The sequence below is a fragment of the Indicator indicator genome, chromosome 20 (genome assembly GCF_027791375.1).
Source record: "Indicator indicator isolate 239-I01 chromosome 20, UM_Iind_1.1, whole genome shotgun sequence".
Lineage (NCBI taxonomy): Eukaryota > Metazoa > Chordata > Aves > Piciformes > Indicatoridae > Indicator > Indicator indicator.
The window spans coordinates 9,800,835-9,825,434 of record NC_072029.1 but is presented as its reverse complement, the minus strand read 5'-3'; the positions used below and the strand labels follow the sequence as shown (position 1 = coordinate 9,825,434).

The window sequence follows — 24,600 nt, the reverse complement described above, 5'->3', positions numbered from 1 at the left end:
CATTCAAAACCTGAAAGCTCTTCCAGTAACTTAGTGAGAAATAATGAAACACTTCAAGCTCATGGGTCAGAATACTGCAACCATTTTGACTTAACTTTAAAGCTAAGTCCAAAAATTACACTGGCTGCCTGATGAAGCTCTGACCTTGCAGGAGCTCTAAGATCTTACATCATCCCATTGTAAGCAGGGCTACACCACCTCCCAGTTTTACAGCAGACAGCACAAAGCAGCAATTAGGATCACAGATGCATACTTTGAGCTGTCTCCTATAGCTCTAATGACTACAAAGGCTTAAAACAACTTTTGGCAGGAGAAGTTGAAAAATACCATTTTACTCTATATATACAGAGTTTATGGAGAAGAATTTTTTGTAGTCAGATCTGGAAATGGCCATGGCTTTTAGAAGAAAAAAATATGACTTTACAGTTTAGTATATGTTTACTGCTTATTATTCCTGCTAATATTGTTTCTAGACTTCAGCAACACTTCTACAGCCAATAGAACTGTGTAATTCTTTAGACATGTCTCATACACAAACTATAGAAGACAAACTTGCTTTTCTTAGTCATAATTCATATTCACCTTACAAGGAATTAATGAAACTGAAAAGTATACAAACACTGACTAAAAGCTCTACAATATCACCTCTTCTCCCTCTCTCAGATACTTGCCTTGAAAACACTGTTTATTCATTAGCATACACAACAGACTCAGTACCTACTCACTAAGCATCTCAAGACTTCCACAAATATTCTCCAACCCTGGAAGGTCACATGAACAGATTTCAAGAAAAACATACCATGGCAGATAAATCTCCACATTAATAATTATTTTTGAATCTACACGTTTCCCATTTCATAGATGCATAGAATCATAAAATGGCTTAGGTTGGAAGGGACCTCAGAGATCATTGACTCCAATCCCCCCACCATGGGCAGGGACACCTCTCAACTAGACTCGGCTGCTCAAGCTCACATCAAACCTGGCCCTGAACTCCCCCAGGGAAAGTTCTCCCTCAGCTTCAAACCATTCCCCCTTGTCCTACTGTTAGATACCCTTAGGATCCTTCCTGTAGGATCTTTTCAGGTATTGGATGGAAGGCAGCTCTAAGGTCTCCTTGGAGTCTTCCCTAGGCTGAACAACCCCAGCTTCCTCAGCCTGTCCTCACAGCAGAGGTGCTCCAGCCCTTGGATCATCTTTGTGGCCTCCTCTGGACTCGCTCCAACAGCTCTGTGTCCTTTTTATGCTGAGGACACCAGAACTGGATGCAGTACTGGAAGTGGGGTATCAACAGAGTCACGGGGCAGAATCCCCTCTCTTGCCCTGCTGGCCACACTCCTCTTGTTGCAGCCCAGGATATGATTTGCCTTCAGAGCTGCATAAGCACACTGACAGCTCATGGTGAGCTTCTCATCAATCGATACACCCAAGTTTCTTTCTTCAGAGCTACTCTCAACCCACTCTGCACCCAGCCTGGATTTGTGCCTGCGATCAACCCGATCCAGGAGCAGGACCTTGCATTTTGACTTGTTGAACGTCATGAAGTTGGCAGTGCATGAGGTTCATGTTAACTTCCATGTTAACTTTCCTATTTACTTGTCTTTGGGAGTCCTCTGAGTTAAGCAGACGATACAGATTTCAAACTGGAGACACAGTTCTAATATTCACATAATTTAATTTTAGAAAATTAATAGGCCTGTCCTATACATGCCTCTGTACTAGCTGTACTTGTACTTTTTTTTTTTTTGGTCACAGTGTTTCTTAATCAGTGTCTGGGATGATATTTAGTTATTATTAAAAGAGTAGTGGAAAACCACTTTGGAATGGAGATGCTAATTTTTTGCATTTTAATTTATAGCTACAATCTGTTCCAGTTAAAACCAACTAGACATTTAAAGATTCTACTTGCAAACGAATGTAATTAGTAAAAACAAAAAAAAATGGCATTAAATTTCTGACAAATTTTTTAGTCAAATGCTTACTTGGTAATTTATTCCTAGAGTTCTACGAATGAATCAGTTTTGACCCATGGTTGTTCATATTCACATAACAATAGATTCAATTAATCCTAAGTAAGTATTACATGTACACTACGCTGAGTTGCTGAACAACTTGTCATTACAATGCTTCCTTTGATTTTGCACATTCTATGGAGATAATATTGCCTCCTTGCTACACTTGTACTGCAATAAATATTTGTCTAGCATACACAGTTTGCTTGCAATTAACTTCATAGCTCAGACTGAGCCCTGTAAACTAGAATGTCTGTTCTCCTGGAATAAACACTGGTGTCTCAACTGCACTAAGCACATTTCCAGCTTACTTACAAGGACTCAATATGAAGAAACTGGTTTCACTTTTATGCAGCACAGCCATCCTGCAATTAACATATACCTAATTACTAGTGTTTAGAACAAATGCAAATGCTGTGCAATTAAAATTCAAGCCCAGGCTACAAATGAAACTTCTAATTTTTGTTAAGTTGTGGTAATGACATTAAGGTTACTGCAAAATGCAGAGTGTATTTGTTTTGGTGCTCTTATTTTCCTTCCTTTCCTGCAACCTCCTGCCTCCCCATTCAGGATGCTGAAACCAAAAAAATTAAATTGGAGTATACTTTAAACATCAATTAAACCTGAAAACTAGTGTCATTTTGTAAACCACACTGTACTACAGAGAACTACACAAACAGGTATTATGAAGCTATTCTCCTAATTAGGCCATAAAATGGAAAAGATGCACATGAGGAATCAAAGCTCCTTAATGTGAAGCTATTTTGCCACTGAGCTTCCAGGCCTCTTATTGTGATATTTAATACAGCACTAGATTCCAGCAATTAAGATTCAGCAAAAGATTAGAAAGCTTTGTCAAGTCCTCCCAGTCCAAAACGCTTTGTTCTCATTCAAGACATTCAAGATAACGTTTTGCTTCCAGTCAGCTATTTCAAGTATTAAGGAGAATAAAAAAAAACCAAAATACAACAACTCAGGAAAAATGACCTGTAAAAGCTGAACTCCCACATCTTTCCACAAATGTTACCTTCTTTCCAGCCATTTAAACTTCCATGCATTTTCTCAACCCCTCTTTAAAATGTTACCCCAGAAGTAGTTGCTGATATCTGATTTTCATCCTACAGTTAGTAATTTAATAGCAAGTTGTTCCATGGACAGCAAGTACATTCAGAAGAGAGTCAGCCTCTTTGCCACATATGCTACCTGTATTTTTATGGCTTTTGTCTAAGAAGTGATAACATGTAAGAATTCCTCAGAACATAATTTTCTGCAGGGCTATTATTTGCTATTCCAAAGAGGGTCAGATGCCTGGAAGAATGAAGCACTCCTAGCACTGAACACTTGAAGGAGAAAGGGGAAAAAATTCAAGGAAGACAAATGGATCCAACCACAAGGGCAGCAGCAAATTGGCCACCAACATGTTTGCCTGGGTTTTATAATGAGAGAAAGCCACATTTTAATTTCAAACAATTATGGAATAATTACATACAATTAAAAAAAAAAAAAAACAAAACAACTTAGGCAGCAGTGAGACATCAGTTACATCGGGACCAGATTATTAAATTAACTTCTACTTATTTGTATGTGTCCAGGCTTTGCCCAGCAGAAGGCACCAGTTGGTAAATTTCTGGAACCTAAGGCCACATATAATTTACAAGTGCAGCAGACTGCAGTGCTCTCAGTTCAAACACAAACAGAGGCATGTTTGCAGAAAGATAGGCAACACATGGCCAGGCCAGTTAGGAAACTACCAGAGCCACTGTGAGAAGACTTCAAGGACAAAATTCTGCCCAACCAGATTATTACATGTGCTTTTCTACACATCTGCTTCTATTAACCTGGCCATGCAAATTTCTGGATTACTTCTTATGTGTTTTATTATAGTATGTGGAAGAGAATAAAACATAAGTAACTCAACAGAATGCATAGCTCTTCACGTATAGCTTGGTCACACTTTGCTCAGCCTTTCTTTACCATGTGAGACTTGAAAACAACCTTGCTCTTGCTCTCCCATGACACTGAGATGGCTCTTGGTTCACCAGTACTAGATGACTTCATCCATACAGAAATATGAGGGCAAAGACTTGCCCCATAGCATTTCCATTTTCCACTACTCCCATGCAAAGCATACAAATGCCACCAAACACTTCCTTTCTACTCTCTATGCACTGCATCAACAAGCTCACCCCCTCCCTACAGAAATCTCATAAACCTATATTCACCCAAGAAAGCATTAAATGACAACAGGTTTGCTATATTATTTATCAAATGAAGTTACACTGTCTGTAACTTCTGGGTAAGTCTTGGATGCCTGATACCTCAAAGCAGGATGTTACTACCAGTGGACTCGCCTTTAGAAAATCTTGCTCTTCTTTCCCAAAAGACCATAGGCATGCAGTTTGGGAGAATAAGAAGGACCACTACACATTTTTTTCATACCTCTTCTTCTATTGGCCAGAAATAGATTGACAGCCAGCAGCACCAGATCAGCATTTAGCCTCACTGCTGCGTGAAATTGCTAGGTGTTGGAAAAGCAAAGCAGAATTAATTCCACCCATAATCACCTTTGAGAAAAGTGACTGGCAAAAGGGCCTTCCTTTTAGTCTCAAAGCACTTTAGGAAAGAGGAAGATTTAAAATAAAAAAAACACAGAGTTAAAAAAAAAAAAGAAAGAAAAAAGAGCGATTGCACAAGTAGCTTGTAAAAGAGTATGAGGGAATGGTGCTTATGAAACAGACTTTCTGAAACAACAACATTTTAAAAAGAGCAGAAAATTAAAAAAACCTCTTTTCAAGCCCTTTTTGTTAGCATTCAGGCTAAATATTTTACTACTGCAACTTTCCCACTACCATCTTCATTCATTAAACTTCTAACTAGCTGCAGGTTGATGAAAAAATATTCTGGTGGTGTGTGACAGGTTGAAAGTAGCACACCACAAAGGTTAAAAATTCAGTGATTCTAATACAACCTCTGATTGAGGCAATTTTCCATTCATACTATTTTCATTCAATACCAGTTGTCATTTTACCAGCCCATTCTTACACAGTTCAATAATGATAAGGTTAGCTTTGAAGTGAGTCTTTTATGTTAATGACATTCCCCACATGTTGGGTCATACTTCAGGTTAAAGAACTGAAAATGTAAATGAATGCCCATTAGGGTGGGTAATAGCTGATCATTAACTTTATATTTTATTAGATCTGCCAGACTTACTCTAATTAAAGGACAGTAATTTCTTTTTCTTTCTCCCAGACACTACAAATGTATTCTTTCAAACTTAGATACACATATTTCTGTAACATAAATTCAGTGGGTTTTGTCTTTCTGCATAATGATTTTCTCTAATTTAAACTAGTAAATTAATTAGCTGTCTTACAGAAAATTTTCAGACTAATTTAAGTAAACACACTTCTAATAATCTTATTTACTCATTTTAGAAAGGAAGACAGCTGCAGGGTTACAACTTGTTAATGTATATGAAAGGAAAAAAGCCTGGGAAAAAAATGCTGAAAAGAAGTTAGTTCTATTCTTTTAAAATCCTAAGATTATCTTCTACTATTTTTACTCCCTTCCTCAAAGGAATTAACCTATGTTGTTAACATTCTTTACATACAGCAGTAGTTTACTTACAAGTTTCCATGCCTTCATCATCATCATCTGCTACAGGTTTATCATATGATTTGTCTATGGCAGCTCTGAAGCTCTCATTGCAGCCCCGTCCTCGGATAATTCGTGGGCGCGGGCGGTGGAAGGGAATGTCACCATTCAGAGTCACCTCAGCAACTGCTGTCTGCAGACTCTCTAATGAGCTGGATTTCTTCAGACCTAATGAAGGCCCCACATCTCTGGTCGGGGAACCTTAGTGATTTAAGCAAGGGGGGGGAAAAAGAGTAATTAGAATTAGTATTGAGAACTGCATGCTTGATTATGCATATCCATCCTGAAAGTCTTTGGGGACACACTTAACATTATTCACATCATCTCTCACTGATCTGGAGGGAATTCTCTGCAGATTTGTTGGTCTCAGAAGTGAATGAGTATGTCAAGTCATAGTCAACGAAACTGACAGTGTTAGCAATGTCTGGCTTTTCAAACCAGTGAGGAGAGACAAACACCCATTACTATTATTTCAAACAATTTGAATAATAATCATGGGGCTTAAAAACAGCTTAAAAAAAAGGAAATCAGCGATATGTATCCACTGGCATCAAACACAACTATTAATTATTTTTGTTTTGAGCAGAAAATTTCATCTGTACTACTACAACTGAGGCGCAGAGAACAGATTATGGCCACATATCATATTGTGTTTTGAGTAATAGTCTTGCAAAAGTAGCTTGACTTCTGGCTTCAAGGCACCTCCTACTTGCTTTTAATTGAGTTTTAAGCACTTGCTTCAAATTGCTAACAATTTCAAAATTAAATGCTTCTGAGAAATATCAGTTGACTTGCTAGGATTTTGAGAAGCTGCTTAAAAATATCTGTCGAAAGGACCCAATTAGGCAATACCACTTATCCACATGGAAAAGAATCACATTCCTGGCAGTCACCAGGTTCATGTTTGGCCAACACTACAGCTGGGGCTGAGGGCAGCTCTTATCGCTGCAGCATGTCCAAAAGTGTGCCAAGAAAGCACCAGACAGTATTCAGCAAAAGCCTTTCCCCATTTGGACTTTTCTTCTCTGGTTTGTGGACTAAATGTCTAGCCTCTGTTTTTAGATACACATGCTCACAGTGCTGAGGGTTACACAATTGGATCACATTATAGTTAAAACTGGGAGAACTAATTCAGGGGGAAAGAAATCACAGCAGTTATTGGAAGTGATTTTATTCAAAAGTGCAGTAGAGTCTTGGGCAGATTTTCCACAGGATTTGGGGCTGCAGAGCAAGATGAGCTGGGACTTCATCATAGCTACATTTCCTGAAGTTGTGAGACCAAAGTCCTCACCTAGAATACAGAAGATTCATTTTTTGTCTACATAAAGGGAGTAGAACAGAGAAGAATGTCATAGCACTGCAGCAGTCCTAGGTGGTGGGTTCTTACTCTGTTGGTGTCATTATCCCCATTTGACAGAGGCACAGAAAGGTAAATTTCAAAGCCAGTCAGCACTGAGAGACAGAGCCAAGAACTGACCCCCCTGGTGTAAATAATGCAGTAAAGGGAAATTATCTTCTCTAAGTATTTACTGTAGAATAATCTAAAGCTCTGGAGTTGATCCCTATTCTGCTAGATACCAGGATGGAGAAGAGAGTTACTGCTCTTTAACAAACGTATGTGAAGTTACCTTAAATTGGGGAAAACTGCTAGCACACTACTAAAACCAACTTCTTTCACTGTTTGGTATTGGGTGGGAAGGAAGGGAGCTGCTGGGCCTATAGAAGGGATGGACACTAAGCAGCATGGCTCGTGTTCTCCATGTCATTCGTTAATTTGGTATGAGAGGGAGCAAGGCAGCAAACACTTTCATTTTCTATTCAGCTATTAGAAAATCTGAGCAATTACATTAAACTGAAATCCCTCAGATCAAATAAATTCAAACATCTGTCAAGTCAAAGTATCCCCTTCAGCTGACAAAAAGAACTTTAAATTAGAAACAAAACAAAAATCCTCTTTACACAAGTCCTTCAGTTCAGTTTCCCCAGAAGTCTGGAGTCCTGCCTGGACCCTCAGTCAAAAACAAACATACCCCAGCAAATGTGAAATTTTATCTTGATGAACTCACATCTCCTAGAAGCAGCCACTCTCTCACTCGCACCTCATGCTTGTTGGAAGACAGAGGGTCATGAGGATGGCTGGGGGTACAATGCAGCTGCTGGGGTGAACAAGAGCAGCCAGCTGGGAGAAGGGAGATTTGATGGCTTCCCAACTGTGCAAACAAGCTTCAGTCTAGGTTCACCAAATTTCTGAACATGGGCTGAAGTCCAAGACAAGTATTTTTACATAACACTGTCTTTATGAAGTAGAAGAACTCCAATTCAGGCAGCACCCTATGAAGCTGTCTACTTTCTAGCATATGCCAAAATCTGCTATTCCTCCACTAATGCCTGCAGTATACAAGAAATGACATTTTGGGGTTTTATTTTTCCTTTTCAGGTTTGCATTTTGTTAAAAACAGTCCACAAGAGAGGAAAAAAAAATAAATCTAAGTTAAAAAAAAGGGGGAGGAAATAGGATGATCCCATCTAAACCAGCTGTTTGACAGATTCCATTTCATATACAAAAGGAAAGGGTATCCTTTTACATGGCAACTTACTGTAAACTTCCTTATTCCAGGTCCTTCTTTGCAACCTTCCAAATGAAACGCTCATAAATCTTTTCTTAATTACTCAGTGGATCTTTTTATAAACAGTGATTATAAATGGGAACATAAATGCCTTCTTTCTGTTAGCAAAGGACATTAAAAAAATAAATAAATCCATTTCCTGCCACCCAGTATGGATTTTTGTGAGAAGTGTATTTATGTAACTTGTTCATTCCCGAAGGAAAACCTAGATGGGATATGATCTAATGTTTCTTGAATACTGTAAAACTAGTCATGGATTACAGAAATGATAGGAATATTTATTGAGCTTGGGTGGCCACGAACACCAAAGTGAACAGGTCGGAGAATTTGAAAGAGGAAAATGTTCTTTTGCATGCAATTTAAGCACTGTGATCATAAAGCTATGCCCATTTTAGCACCTTCCCTGTTTTCTATGGCCACTTCATATCAATTCTACTATTTTCAAAATACATAGTTAGGCCTCCTTGGAAATTGAGTGAGTTCAGAATTTATAACTAGAATTCACCAGTCATAACGTGAGTTGTTTACCCATAATCTGGTGAGAAACAGCAAACTTTCTTTAAAATTGATTCTGTTTAAAATTTATGAGTCACATCAAAACCTTGTTTTCTAAATACAAAAATGTCAGCATTTTCTTCCAGCCTTTGCAGCACTGGTGGTAATCATCAGAAATGTTATCTGCTCAGAATGAGTTCTACTTCTATTTTGACACCAGAATTCAAAGTAGGAAAAGAAGAAGAGAAAATGACACATCTACCTACAGTACCTTTATATGACTGAAGGATGAAAGGGATTCTTTTATCACTTTTAAATTTGAAGTTTATTGAAATTTTCCTTTCCAACAATTCCCTTAACAAATATCCTTCGAGGGAGATTCATCCCCCCTGTAGCACAGCAGTCCTCCTACCATGACTGCCACCACGTGTGCACAGCCACGTGGCTCCACTCCACAGGCCTCTACCCAGCTCTCACAGGCTTTGCAACATGCTCACACCAGCCCACCAAGCACAGCCCCCAGCCCCACTATGCATGCATCACCACTCCCTATGGCCCCAGCTTGCCAGCCCTTGGGCACAACAGCCAAGCTTCGCTCCTGCAGGTCATGCAACTACCCTCTGCTCATGCATGAGTGTGTTGGCAGTGTGTGCATTGACTCACACAGGGCACAGGCAGCCCTCATCACACCACCAGACAGCACTTACAGATCCAATGAGACATTTAACACACAGAGACTGAGGCCTTCACCTTGCTCCCTGCTCTTTGTTTTTCCCATGTGCTGACGCTGTTTAACAACTCACTGTGCTTCCACTCCTCTCTTGAGTATTTGCCACAGATCCACTTGGGCCACTTGCAAATGCAAGAAGCATAAAGTCAAAGGATATAGGATGTTTCCTCCAATGACTAATTATAAGGGTTCTAAAAGAAATTTGGTATCAGAACTTTCTTTTAAATGGTTTTAAATGACAATTTTTATGTATTTCTGAAACATAATTTTTATTAACTCTCAGGTTTAAACGCTACCAGCAACTGATGCAAAAAACTTCCTTCAATTTGATTAAACCACTTGGCAAAGGCACCAAGTCTGCTTTCTAAATGCTTTCTTACAGGACATCAGCCCTGAGTCTATTTATTTACTGACATCTGTTCCATTAAGTTTTGGAAAAATTCTTCAATTTCTAGTTTAATCAATTCATACACTAAAAGAGTAATACTTCGGTTGGAGACAGCAGGGAAGGAATAGAGCAAGCATCAAAAATAGTTTAGCTTGGGTTCATTTAAATAAAATAGTTTAAAAAAATGTTGTGTAAAAATAAATAAACAATTTGAATAAATATTCTTTGACTTTTCTTCCCTTCCTTTTTCATTTTCACAACATGTACATGGAAAAATAACCATTTAGAACTATAGTGTGCCTGGGCCTCCATAAATGAGCCATGCTCAACTGCTACTGACTATACTTCTAACCCCTAGGATGAACTGTAAACACTGCAAGGATTAGTCACTTCAAGTGAACTATAGAAAGAAAAATAATTAAAAATCTATTACAGTAACTCGGGCTGGTAAGTTCTACACTCTCCTTTTCAGCCACTACTATTAAGTCCAACTCTGACTGTAGCAGAGTTTGTTTTTATTTTCTCTAAAGTAAATACATGTTGAAGTTTTCTGGCTTCTAGAGTTCATTAAAACATAGTTCACCACACATTTGAAGCTTGCTTTTTTGGGGTTTTTTGGTTTTGTTTTGTTTTGTTTTAGAACCAGATGATTTTTAAGCCAAACTACGGTAAGTGGTTTGTTTAACAGCCATATCCATCTTCCATAACGGGAGAAATCCAATGTTTATACACAAAACCCGGTTAAAAGCATGCAAGATAAATAAAATAAGTACAGTAAAAGGTGGATTTGCCTTCTTTTTTTCAAAGCCACTGACTTGCTCTGCGCAGAACATGTAGCTGCTTAGTCCAGATGGTTACAGTCATGCTCTTTCACCCAAGTTGTCTGACTTGTCTCTTTTTTGGAATTTAACCCAGGTGTTACACACAGACAAAGCTACACTCGATTAACACCACCCTCTAGTGAGACTGCCAAAACCACTACACTTTTTTAAAACCCAAGCATCACATTTTACTGAACCACATGGGGTTTACACCATTCTAATCACATCCCATTCAAACAGGCAGGCTAATAAGAAAATTTTGAGTTAGATCTGTACCTCCTTTTTATGTGAATAATGCTCATGGGTGAAGGCAGTTCCTAAGCACTGATTATTACCACAGCCATTAACAAAATTCATACATTCACACTCTGATGGCTTTAATCTTTCAAAACACTAATACATTTTAATTTTGTGTACTCGTTCTCAATTTATCGATCTGCAAGTCTGTGGCCATATTCTGCAACATTTTAAGAGCTACAACTTCCATTTGTTCAAATAAAACTTGTAATTTTATCACTTGATTATCTCCAGCTTTTCGGTATTCCTACTCATGTTGTAAAGTGTGGCTAAACAGAGATGCACCTCTGAATTATTAACTGTGAATTCTGTACGGAATGCCCTACTCCCCAAATCAGGCTTAAAGTAAATAAAATTTCTGTGTTAAAAAGTTGAATCGTTTCTAATTAGAGATAAGTAATGTTATGGTGTCCTCTGGATCTAGTCTAATTAAAATAGCATTCCAAAGGTCAAAAGCTAACTTATATTAATAAATCATAAAGGTTCATAATTGCAGTTGGTGCATTATTTTAATTACTACTAAAAAATATGCTTTGAAAGCTGTTTCTCATTATCATCGTGTGAAATGTTGCAATCCATGGTATGTGGAAAAGACTCTACTTAAGCATTCTTTTGTTCTGTTACAATGCTTGGGTTTCAGCTCCAAAGGCAAATCAACCTGCATAAATAATCTTCCAACTCAACTCACAACATGCAGCTGATGACCACTTAAGGCAAAGCTAGCAGTTGTCTAATTAAAATAATTACTTCCAAGCACTGTGATATCACTGTAATAGCCAAACATTTGACTCTTCTCTTTGTATATTTGAGCTTGCAACTAGGAGATTTTCCCAGATTTTTTTGAAAGGACAAAAAAATCCAAACAACTGTGAATATTTATGAGTTCAAAGTATAGAAACAAGGTGTCCACCCACAGTCACATGTGTGACCTGGTTGAATATCCTACCCTAGGTACTTATCTCTATGGAGAATTTCCTTCTTTTGTACGTCTTGATTATTCACAACAATACAAAGCAGTCATGCAAGTACTGGAATATTCATGTTTTCATGCAATTTGACTGGCAGTTCTGTAATTGTGGTAAGTTGCTTTGACCAAGGTTTCTATAGCAACAGCCTTACTGTCAATTCTTACCTGTTTTCTGGTCATCCATTGTACTGAGCTTAGTCTCGTCAGCTACTGTTAAAAGGTAAATGTATAACGGTTAGCTCAGTTAGTGTCCATGCCCCACATGCATCAAACATTCCTTCTGGTATGCTCTTTTTATTTGTTTGTTTGTTTTTTTAAGTTAGGGGACCTTAGCAATGTCATACTTCATGCAAACAATCTGCAACAGTAAGCAAACATTCTAGGTAGAAAAGGCAGCAAACTATTAAACCTTCATGCAGTGTCAGTCATGTTCACAACACAGGCAGGTACAATAGGTTATTCACACGTTAGCACATCACAACTAGTCAAGACAAGTCAATACCACCAACCTTAATGACCCCTGAGGAAGTTGGTGAATTAAGGATTGCAGTTAAGATACTCACAATCATTGTAAAGGAGCAAATTGTATTATACTTTATTGTTTGAGCAGGGAATTTAAACAATCAAACCTCACTGTTTTAAGGTTACTGGAGTCTGCACTTTTCAGAATCTAAATTCAGTGGCAGAAAAATAGATGGGCTTGTTAGCAATTACTTATTCTCAGTTGTTTTATCAGTTAAAATGATTACAGTCGATTGCCTGTCTTAGTCACTGCAACTTCGTAGGGCTTCTGATATAAATATTAAAACCTGGGTCTCAAACAGATGTCAGACTAGCCCCATTTTCTAATTCTGAATGAACTCTTCAGAAATAATACTTGCATCTATAATACCTTAATCAAAATCCATCTACAAACTGAGAGACTAAGAAAGATCTTTAAGGCTAATTGCATTATAATCATGAACTGAGAATAATCCTGTCTACCCAGAACCACAGCGTGGTACAGTCTCACGCAATTATTCTACACGGAGGGGCAAATGCACATTTTTGCCTCCATTTTAGTAAATACTGATAATGTTTCTGTGTAACCACATACCCAGAGGGCTGCCATATATAAATGCACGGACATTTACAAGTGGTACAAACAATACACAGGCCACTTGGCCATTCATGTGAAGAATACTTTACTCCCCATCAGCAGACATTACGTGCAGCAGTACTGCACATACACAGCGTGTTTGGAATGACAAAAACTATATACTTACAACATGAAAATCGGGTGCAAATAAAACAATTTCAAAAATATCACTCACTACCTAGATCCATGCTTTTGGATTTTCGTGTTTTAACAAAGTCCAACTGACTGGCATCTGAAAACTGCTTTGTACGCTTTTCTGACATGCTCTGGCGTCCAAAACCCTCTCGCTGGAAGGCAAGCACTGGATCAACATCTGGACTAAGAGTGCTGTAGGGAGGGAAAAAAAACCATGGGAACATTTATCAAGATCACGCAACCTTTCACTCTGCAGAGAAAAGCATTTATTCAGCACTTGACTTCTCCCAATGACACAGTGCACATTTTCAAATAAACCACTGCAAATAGTCAGTTACACACACGATGGATGTGGCCCACTGCATCGAGCATTTCTACTTCAAAAGTATCAGGAGTTTCGCTTCCAAGCATTAAGGAAGGATATACATATCTGGAGCACTATAGAAATATTATCAGAACACACAGCCCTAGTGCAGCAACAATTTGAGGGAGAATAAAACAGTTCCTTTTTCTTCATGAGGAAAAAAAATACATTCTGCTGATAGCAAATTATCAGATTTTCCTTCACAGCAAAATGTTTTAAATAACGCATACATGTGCCCTGCCTGAAGCCCAAGGAACTTTAATTTTTTTCCTTTAAAGACTTTGCATTAAAATTTCTCTCCATGTGTGAAACTGCCTGAATATTTTTCACAGCATCTTCTAGTCTGACCCTGGCTGTAACAGACAAATGTAATTTTACTCATTGCTTCCCTACAGAGCAGGTATTCACTACAATGGTTCCACCACTAAATCAGAAATGGGGGTAACAGGACTAAATTTCAGTCTCTCCTGCAGGTCTCTTGCATGACCACAGTTGAGTGAGTCAGGTCCTCAGTGAGCAGTGATCAGTGTCCCAGCATGCTTCATCAGAAGTATGCTGATGATATTAATCTTGGCAGAATCAAGAATTCAAGAATGAAGGCAAAATTTGGTGTGCAAGCTAAAGTGGCAGTAGGTCACCGTGGCCACAATGCGTGTTAATAATTAACAAAAAAATTAAAATCCAAGATTGCTTATTGCTAATAAACAATATGGAAAGAAATTCACAAGGTCAGGCTGGATGAGGCCTTGAGCAGCCAAGTCTAGTTGAGGTGTCCCTGCCCATGGTGGGAAGGTAGGAGTAGAAGATGTCTGAGGTCCCTTCCAACCTAGGCCATTCTATGATTTTTCTCACTCCTGCAGAAAGGGAGAGTACTGAAAAAGAGCTTGAAAGTAAACTGAAATAATTTAGATTACTACTTCAGCTCACACAAAAAAAAATTAAGAACATAAAGTACTGAAAAAAGAAAGTAAGTATTTTGCACTACTCTTAACTATCCTATAGGACAAAGATTTTCAAATCCCCCCTTGATTGTTGTTTTTGAAGATAAAAAAAGCTAAATATTTTATCACCAAGATCCCTAAATAGACTAAATGTTTCAAAATAATTATTGTCTACCTTAAGGGCTGAGTATAACACATATCTCACACCAAGTGAGAAATGGGCAAATAGTGAACTGCTGCAGAAACCAACTTATACTTCTACATTTTGTAACATGCACATGTTTTTGTATGCCATGTACCATAATTTACAGAAGCACCTTTGATCAAAAAACACCTGGATCTTATGCACAATTGTGAAGAGAGGTGCAGAAAAGTGTCCAAAGGCATTGAGTATTATAAAGAATGAAAATCACTGTGTTACCAGGCAGCCTAGAAGAAATTTGGTCTAGTAGTGGCAGATTTACAAATAAGATATGTGCATGTGACAAGCATATAATACTTAAGTGAAAGCAGGAGCAAAGCTTATATGAGTAAGTCAATGTCAAGTGCCTTTTGACTTTAATGTTTCTGGCTCAGGCTCATAATGTTTTACATTTAATTACTGCAACTATTTCAGAGATGTGTGCACAATTTAGCAACATTTTGAAGCATATGCTTAAAAGCCCTGATGAATCAGAGCCCAAACTCAAAAATAACTATCTAGTACTCATATTCACTCCCACAAAACAGTGAAAAAATGATCTCCATATGACAGAAAGATAAAACAGACATGAGCAATATATGCTTATGCCATTTACAGCACTGCAAAACATAGCTGAATAAGAACCACCTAGGGCTGGAAACATAGTCTGGCTTACTCAGCTGAACTTAGAGAGTTTCAACACCTTTCATAGTCAGATCATAAATGACTTTCCCAAGGCCACACAGGAGTTTCTGGCTCGCTGCTAGTCAGCCCTGCCTCTGAAGACCAGAAAAATGTGGTTTTACCAAGTGAGAATTTTCTCTAGCAACATCTGTTAACACAGATCATGTTCGTTAAAGATGACCAGCTTCGTCTTACTGAACAAAATGTATCCTCTGACACTTCCTTCAAAAAGGGTGACTTTCTAAAACTATTTTGTTTGGCTGTATGCTCCTTTTTTTCATAGGAGCTTGCTTTGATCTGTATGTATAAAGTTGCTAATAAAGCTAAGTATCATTTTCATGTAAATACGGCGTGCACATAGATATTCAACTCAAAGAGGGCACCACACAGGTCCTAGAGAGAGCAATGGGTTCTAGACATGTTGTCAGCAACTGGGAATTCTGGAGATTGCATCCCAGTGATTCCACTGACAGTGCTTTTAGAGGCTTTCCCTCTGCTTTCCTTATCTGCACTTATTACACCTACCTGCCACATACACTTATTAGGGGGATTGCCACTCTGTGTGTGCACAGTAACCTGTATACTAAGTGCACTGATTAGCATTTTGCTCTCTGACATCATAGTATTTTGCACCTCTATATGGTACAAATATCTGAACCTTATACAGAATCATCAGTTTTCATGTGCTGGTTTATTTCTGTTATTAATGACTCACCAGCAAGTTTTAGTAATTAAAGAAGGAGCAGATCACAGGAGCTTGAATGCATTAAAGTATTCAAAAGCCTCCACAACTGGAAAAGCCAACGAGTACACAGGAGGACCTACTGCTCCTAAAAATGCCTCATTTAAATATTTTTCAACCACATTAATAAAACACAGAAGGTGAGTTTAGTGCAAATCATTAAGCAATGCCAAATGCAATTTACCATATTCTGGCATACTTAACAAATAAGATTTCTGGAATGACAGCTGATCCTTAAAAGAATGTAACCGTCTTCTGACCCTCAATGTTATTAAAATTCCACTTATTAATCCTGTCTTATTGCCCCTTTGTTTTCATAACATTTTCATCAAGGATTAGGGAGATATTGTGAGACTGGAAAAGCTTACATTTTCTTCTGTGATTCAGAACAGCTGCCATTCCTGTTTGGATAACCCTTCATCTATATTCTTCGTTTTACCCTTTGTGCCTTCCAGCAAAATCATACAATGCACCTTCGTTTTACAAGTCTTCCCTTACCCATTAGCAGCAGGAAATTAATGCAACAATCTAATTCTACCACTATTTACTTTTTTACAAATAGACTACATTACACAGATCTACTCTTTTTAAGCACAGTTGTCTCCAAAGACATTTACTGTTTCTCATACAAATCTTTAAAGGTTTTGAGCATGACAAGTTCCACAATATCTAATCCCTATTTTCTTTGCTTTCATTTTTAAAGAAGTTTATGAATTTGAAGATATGTTGCAGAAGTAAATGTAAAAGCATCTGGAGGTTTGAGATGGGCTCTTTATGCTGCAGGTTTTTGCTGATAATCAGCTGAACACAAATCCCTCAGCAACAAGCTGTTAAGTGCTTGCTGCCTTGAGTACTATTCTATTTAAACACCTCAGATTCTCAGCTCCAAAAGCTTTTAAAAAAGACAGATGGACTTTTCTAGGGCCCATATTACAGCTATGACTTGTCCAAGAGAAAAGCTGCAACATTAAAAAAATAATAATAAAATTAAAAAGAAAAAAAAAAAGAGGATGAAAAAGTTACCTTTTTATACAGTCATTAAAACAGTGCTTAAAACCCCAAACTCAATTACTCGACGTAAGATGAAATAAACTAATATAAAGCAAAGAAGCTGACAGGTGCACATAAGCTGGCAGGTCCTATTGGTGTTTTATTAAGATATTGCTAACATACTCAAGAGAAAAGTACAAAAATAAGAAAATTCATATACTTCACACCATTTGTGGTAATTATCTAGCTTCAAGAAGTGGCAGTGTACAGGGGTGGGCTTTTATTTTGCTATTCCTATAGATAATTACAAGACTTGCAAATTAAATCTTAGATCTGTATTAACAGTACTAAGCAGTAAACAGTATTTCTTTGTCAGGAACCTAAGCAAGCCAATAATGGAGCTCAATGCATTTCTCATTCAGACTCTCACATTAAAATGCATTAAAGTAATTACAAAGCCAACTTAAGATTGACAGAAATTATTTTTACTATAGGTTAAACATATAAAGTTACTTTCCATATTTTTAAATGTGGAACTATACTTTCCATATTTTTAAATGTAGAGCCTTTACAATATACTGCCTTTGAGGACAGTCACAAGTCACACAATGATTTGAAAGGTATTTCTTCAGGTATAATAAAGAAATTTTAAGTAGTTCATGTTGCATTTCCACAACTGTTCTTTGACAGAGCACAAAACTGCAACGACAAGTAGAGAGTCTAACAAATTATCTGTACAGATTTCCTTCATGAAACAGGGACCATTACCACTTTCAAAATAGTGAAATCTAAATGTGATGTGAAAAAAACAAAACAAAACAAAACAAACAAAACCAAAGAACGAAAGAAGATTAATACTAGCAGTAGCCAAAAATTAAACTAATGGAAGAGCTGTAACCACAGCCATCTCTTTTTTCCTTTCACTAAACCATGCTCTTACCAGTCTGTTGACTCATTAATTGCAGATTTAGCCCATCCACCAGCATCAACAGTGCCAAACCCAACATCATCATGGGAACTGGATGATGAATGGTCAGAGAGATGAGGAGGGAGGACTGACAGTCTGTCATCTTCAATAATGACAGTGTCATCTTGGGGCATGTTCACTGTTGGAGACAGCTGATATTTACCTGAACAATAAAAAGGAGAAGAAAACCCAAACACTAAATAATGGCAGAGAGTGCCTTGAATAATATATAATCACAGCTGATAAAATGTCATGACAAACTGCAATGCTACTGATAAGAGTGGCACAACACAGATAATAAAATTAACTGTGTCTCACTTTATACATGTCTTCCTATGCAGCAGTCTGAGAAGTGATATACACCAGTTGTATTCACAGCCTACAGCACAAAGAGCACAGAATCACAGAGCTGGAAAGGATCTTTCATCTGGTCCAACCTTGCCCTGGCTCAAGCAGGGCTACCTAATGCCATCAGCCCAGGACCCTGACCAAAAGTCTTTTCAGTATTTCTACTCTGCCACATCCATGGGCGACCTGTGCCAGTGCTCAGTCACCCTCACAGTTAAAAAAGTGTTTCCTGATGTTCTTTCTCTGGAGACTTGCAAAAGTCTGTGTGACCTGCCCTAGATGATACTGCTTTGGGCATGGGGGTTGGACTGCATCATCTTGGGAGGTCCCTTCCAACCCCTAACATTCTGTGATTCTGTGATCCAGTTTCCATTGCTGGCTTTGCATGCAATTATTAAAAACCAAACAAACACAAAAACCTGTGTAAAGAGCCAGCCAAAATCATCCCTGCATGACATGGTACATTTTATAGAGCTTTTCAAAGCATGGGGGAAAAATTGGCTTCAAACCAGATCACTGAAGAAGGTTAAAGAAGTGGCTGGAAGGAAAAGGTACTGCATGGTGAACATCTCATCACTGTCAAACTGAAATGAATGCCTTGGGTTGCATGATGTCTGATTCTTTGCCCAGCTACAGCTTCTTTGATGGGCAGGTTAATGCTTAGCCCGGTAATGTACTTCTTTCCAAACACAATGCCTACAAGACTGTTAACTCTGTAGCTAATAATGTCTCCAAAGAATTGATTGTGAAAAGGTACAACCTTCTGGCATTCTGCAGATTGAGCTTCCCATTTGAGAGGCTACAGTAATTCAGTAACATTTTTAACTTTGCACTACTCTTCTTTCTATCTGACATGGGTGAAGCCTGACATTTTAATAGCTGCTTTAGAATTAAGGAGAAAACCCATCTGATGTGCCTACGCTTTTCACTGCAGATGAAACTAAAAACAGGTGAAAGCCTTCACCTCCAGCAGATGGTTAGACATGCCTCAGCACTGAATTCAAAACATCCTTTGTAGAGAACTCAGCTGAAGTGGACAGAAAACACACTTGGAGTGAGTAACTCTGCAAGTGTTGTGAGAAACATTAAAAGGAAACATTAAAGGTTTTCTGCAACCTGAATGATTCTATGAAACATCAAAGAAACTTCATACCTAGCAATCATCAGTATATTTGACTGATCTACAAATCTGAGACGTTGCTCAAGCTGTCTACGAACCTCCCCAAGGGAATAATTTCCCCTTGGGCGAGAAAAGTCCTGTAATAGACTCCGAATGCACTTCAAGTCCAGTTTCACATAGAATCATAGAATCAAGAAGGCTGGAAGAGACCTCAAAGATCAGAGTCCAACCTGTCACCCTAAACCTCATGACTATCTAAACCATGGCACCAAGTGCCATGTCCAATCCCCTCTTGAACACCTCCATATATTAATTGAAGTTCAGTGAGGCAGTCTGTAATAATTTATAGTATTTTTGATGGTATAATAAGGAAGGGAAAACATTCTCCCTTTCCACTGTGTCTCATGTCAGGACAAGGAGGCTCAAATTTCTTGAACAAGTTCCCAATCTAAACATGTATAGTCTCAGAACCATCCCAAACTATGGAGTAAGAAGGGTTCCCATCTGTCATTGAAGAAAAAGAAGTCTCAGATCTCCTGAACCAAATAGCTGTCTCCAAGACTTTCAGTTTAGAAGTTACAATAGACCAAACACCACACTTCAAACCTGTAATAGTATAGACCTTTAACAGACCAGCAAATAGTCTGGACTTGAATTAAACTATAACATAAAGTGCTCCAGAACCCCCTGTACACAAAAAGAACTGGCATGAAGAACCCATCTACTCCAGGTCCTTCTATATCTTGATAATCCCTGACATTTGGTTCATCTGTTTGCTCTGTAACTTGGCTCCCACACTACACTGCAATGTCATGTATGTGGCCTGGTTCTTCTTGCTATTACTTTCTCTTCAAAGCAAGGTCTAAGAAATCTGTTTAACACCCTTACAATATGTAAAAACAAAGGATTGCTTTATGAGTGAGTCTCATGAGCATTTTGATATCGTGGGATTCAGATCAACAGTATGGTTCAAATCTCTTATACAAGTAGAGGGCCCTTCCTGCTCTGACAAGTAACCAAGAAATCAGCTACTCTGATGAAGAATTAAGTATAAACCAAAGTAATAGATATAAGAAATAAGAATAAAGGAAAATAGTGGTGATGATAATCTAACAGTGATGAGATGTCATTCTACAGGAGGAATTCAGAGAATTGTGCAATGAGAAATGATGACATTATAAATGAGAAATTATGAGGAAAAAATGGTTTGAAGCTGAGGGAGAGTAGGCTTAGACTGGATCTTAGGAAGAAGTTCTTCAGTAGAAGGGTGATGAGACTCTGGAACAGGCTGCCCAGGGAGTTTGTGGTTGCCTCCTCCTTGGGGGTGTTCAAGTCCAGGTTGGATGAGGCCTTGAGCAGCTGAGTCTAGTTGAGAGGTGTCCCTGCTCATGATGGGAAGGTTGGAGTAGATGATCTCTGAGGTATCTTCTGACCTAAGCCATTCTAGGATTCTATGAAATTAGAACTTTTCCAGATTTCCAGGTTTTTTTATTTTCCACTAACAGCATATTTGTCCCTACCAATATAGCAGGGTTTGGCAAATACTAATATTTATTTTTCCAAACTAACAGATGAGGGATGGGAATAATAGTCTGGGGAACATCAAAGGACAAAAATGTCTCCACTATATCCTAGCTTTGGACTTCAAGAGGGTGATCAGATGTGTCAGACCACCACATTCTGAATGAGATTCCAGGCCAGGGAACTGCATCCTGCTTCTAAAGGGTTATTTTCCTTTCATTGACATCAACACTCTACATCCCAAACTGATTTTTTTTTTGAGTAGTGCTTCCTCCTGATTCTACCCCTTAACATAGCAATTATTTATGTAGAGAACAAAGTATTTCCTGTTGTGTAGGAACTATCAAGCTGTACAAAGTTCTGGGGGATCCTTCAAGATGAAAAATAGATTTCAGTGCAAGCTATTGTTATTCTGTGTGCCCACCGATAAATAACTTCTGTTTATTCAATGTTAGCAGCAAAACTCACCTTGTTCATAAAAAAAATAAATAAATCAGCAACTTGAAGAAAGAGATGAAAGAGGACTTTGTACTAAGCTGCTTGTTGAATAAGAATAATTTATGTAGACAGCAGGTATGGATTTGCGCATTGCAAAACTCTGGAGCACAATGGCTGATATGCAAGGAGACTGCATCAGAAGTAGACACTTGAATTTTTAATCACAGAGCCAAGGAAACCATCATGTAACAGTCATTATTTTGAATATACTAACAACATGCAACCTGAAAAAAATAAATAAAAAAACACTAGGGTTTCTTAGAGAAGATCAAATTTGTGTAAATAAAATCTGCCTCATCAAAACCAAGAATATCATTCCCCGAATAAAGAAAGTGGTACCTCTGCTCATGGAGTCACAGAATGTTAGGGCTTGGAAGGGATGTCAAAAGATCATTCAGTCCAACCCCCCTGCCAGAGTAGGATCACCTACAGCAGGTGACACAAGAACACGTCCAGATGGGTTTTGAATGTCTCCAGAGAAGGAGACTCCACAACCTCTCTGGGCAGCCTGCTCCAGGACTCTGTGACCCTCACAGTGTAAAAGTTTTTCCTTATGTTCACATGGAACCTCCTCTGCTCCAGCTTGCACCCATTGCCTCTTGGCCTGTCATTGGACATCACTGAGCAGAGCCTGGCATTGTCCTCCTGACACTGCCCTTCACATCTTTATCAACATGCATGAAGGCACCTCTCAGGTTCCTCTGCTCCAAGCTAAAGAGCCCCAGCTCCCTCAGCCTTTCCTCACAAGGGAGATGTTCCACTGCCTTCAGCATCTTTGTGGCTCTGCACTGGACTCCTTCAACCACTTTCCTGAGGTCCTTCTTGAACTGAGGGGCCCAGAACTGGACATAGTATTTCAGATGAGACCCCCACCAGGGGGGAGGAGAACCTCTCTGAATTTACTAGCCACACCCCTTCTAATCCACCCCAGGATGCCATTGGTCTTCTTGGTCACAAGAGCACATTGCTGGCACATGGGCATCCTTCTGTCCACCAGGACCCTCAAGTCCCTTTCCCCTATGCTGCTCTCCAACAGGTCAGTCCCCAGCCTATACTGGTCCATGGAGTTGTTCTTTCCCAGATGCAAGACTCTCCACTTGTCCTTCTTGGACAAGCCTGAGGGGGGTGTTAGCCACTCCTCCTAGTTTGCTGTTATCAGCCGACACTGCCCTCTGTTCCCTTTTCCAGGTTGTTGATGAATATATTGAATATATTGAATCAGAAATTTTCACTGCAAGATCATCAAGTGAAAAAGAATTAAGAAAATCTATAAGCAATAATCATCTAGAGAAGCAAATCAACATAACATTCGTCAGAAACATTAGAAGATTGATGCAGCCTTTTTGTAGTAAGCAAACATTATTTTACGTAATTTAAATCACATTCTAAAATTGGTATTTTATTCCTACTCTCACAGCAAGGTTCTGACAACCAGTTCTTGCTGTCAGTTAGGGATTGAAAGAGTAAAACAAATTGTCTTAAATACTTTCCCTGAAAACTACATTTAGACGCATTTACAAGAAACAAAATTCTCTTAGAAGTTTTGTTCCAACTTTTAAGTAATGACTGAAAAGAGCAGGCAGTTTCCAGACCCTGAGATTTTCACTTTTGGATAGTCTAACTTAGGAAGGAAGAAAACTCAAAATCCATCATTTTTCTCTAGCAGCAAAAGCAGCAGAAAGATTTATTCCTTCGCACCTAAAATCAACCTCTCATCTCCTCACCACTAAGTACCAAGAGTACTACAAGTTTACATAGTTAATTCAACTGAGGGGTAAATAAAAAGCCATCAGGTGATTCAGAGAGCCTGTAAGTCACAGGGATCCTTGGTATGGGGAGAATACTCAAGGGAACCAGCACTGCATAAAGCACTCCTTTTGGCTTGGTTTCATGCTGAGGACCAGCACAGGCAGGTACAGACCTCCAGTTTTCCTCAGTAAATCTGTTAGGACTAACTCTCACTTTTAGGCAAATTTTCAAGGGAGGAGGGAAATTTTGGAAGTGCCATGTAACACCAGATATAAATTCTTGAGAAAATAGAAAAGTTCCGAGTTTTTCCTCATTATAAATGCTACTAAGGCAGGAATTCCACTGCATAATAAATGAGTCTTACAAGCAGTAGCAGCTATACCTATCCCTCCCCTCAGGTAACAATGACTCTCCGCTCTGTGGCACTGCAAGAAATCATGCAGGCAATAACATCACAAAAAATTACAAAACACTGCAGTTTTAACTTAGTACTACTGAATAACTCAGAGAAAACATCGTATAAAAAACCTGACTGCTCCCTAAAAGCCCAACAACTTGAAAACAGAGTGAAATATATCTGCAAACTGTTGCTTGGAAAAAGCTTAAGTGGTGGAATTTCATTTTTTAAGGCTGAAAATCAATCTGAAGCAATTAAAAACTGTGTTCAGCCTTCCTCAGTTTATAGCAGCATCTTCTAATATATTCTGTGTGGGACTGAAAAAAAATCCCAGATTTAATGGCTGTGTTATAAACTTACAACTCAAGCAAGCAATCTTCTGTCAGGTACTATTTTCATCAAGCATGTTTTTGTGTTTAAATTTGAAAATCCTTTCAAACTAATCCCATCCTAGTCAGTAAATCCAACTACTCCTGTGGCAAGGCAAGACTTTATTACCCAGCTGTGTACATCGGAAGCTGAATTGCTACAGAGCAACTGCTAATAACCTCATTCTCCACTGGGGCCATGCAGATGGTATGGCAGAGAATCTACCCAAGGGATGCTTAAAATTAGTTATAAGGTTTTAAAATTGGTGTTCTGCAAAGCAAAAATTCAAATAAATTAATGAAATACTCTAATAAGCATAAATGGATGCAAGTTTGCCTTTTTTTGTTTTTATACTGCAGTATGACTGAAACAGGGGACAAGAAATGCTGAAATTAATTATCAGTTCCCATGAGTCACTGACTTCCATGTGAATGAAGACTCAACATGGAGACTAGAGCAAGC

General features: G+C 38.5%; 1 protein-coding gene across 8 annotated transcripts in view; it reads right to left on the bottom strand.

Annotated features, from left to right (window-relative positions):
* Positions 1-24,600, bottom strand: part of PARD3 (par-3 family cell polarity regulator) — a 415,339-nt gene that overhangs the window by 134,475 nt on the left and 256,264 nt on the right. For 4 of the 8 annotated variants that reach the window (XM_054389981.1, XM_054389984.1, XM_054389980.1 and 1 more), the window contains 4 exons: positions 18,110-18,299; positions 13,308-13,459; positions 12,160-12,204; positions 5,643-5,870 (listed from right to left, as the gene is read on the bottom strand). In XM_054389981.1, the coding sequence (XP_054245956.1) occupies positions 5,643-5,870; positions 12,160-12,204; positions 13,308-13,459; positions 18,110-18,299 (615 nt within the window). The remainder of the gene's footprint in view (positions 1-5,642; positions 5,871-12,159; positions 12,205-13,307; positions 13,460-18,109; positions 18,300-24,600) is intronic. The other 4 variants (XM_054389983.1, XM_054389985.1, XM_054389986.1 and 1 more) reach the window with 2 other exon arrangements.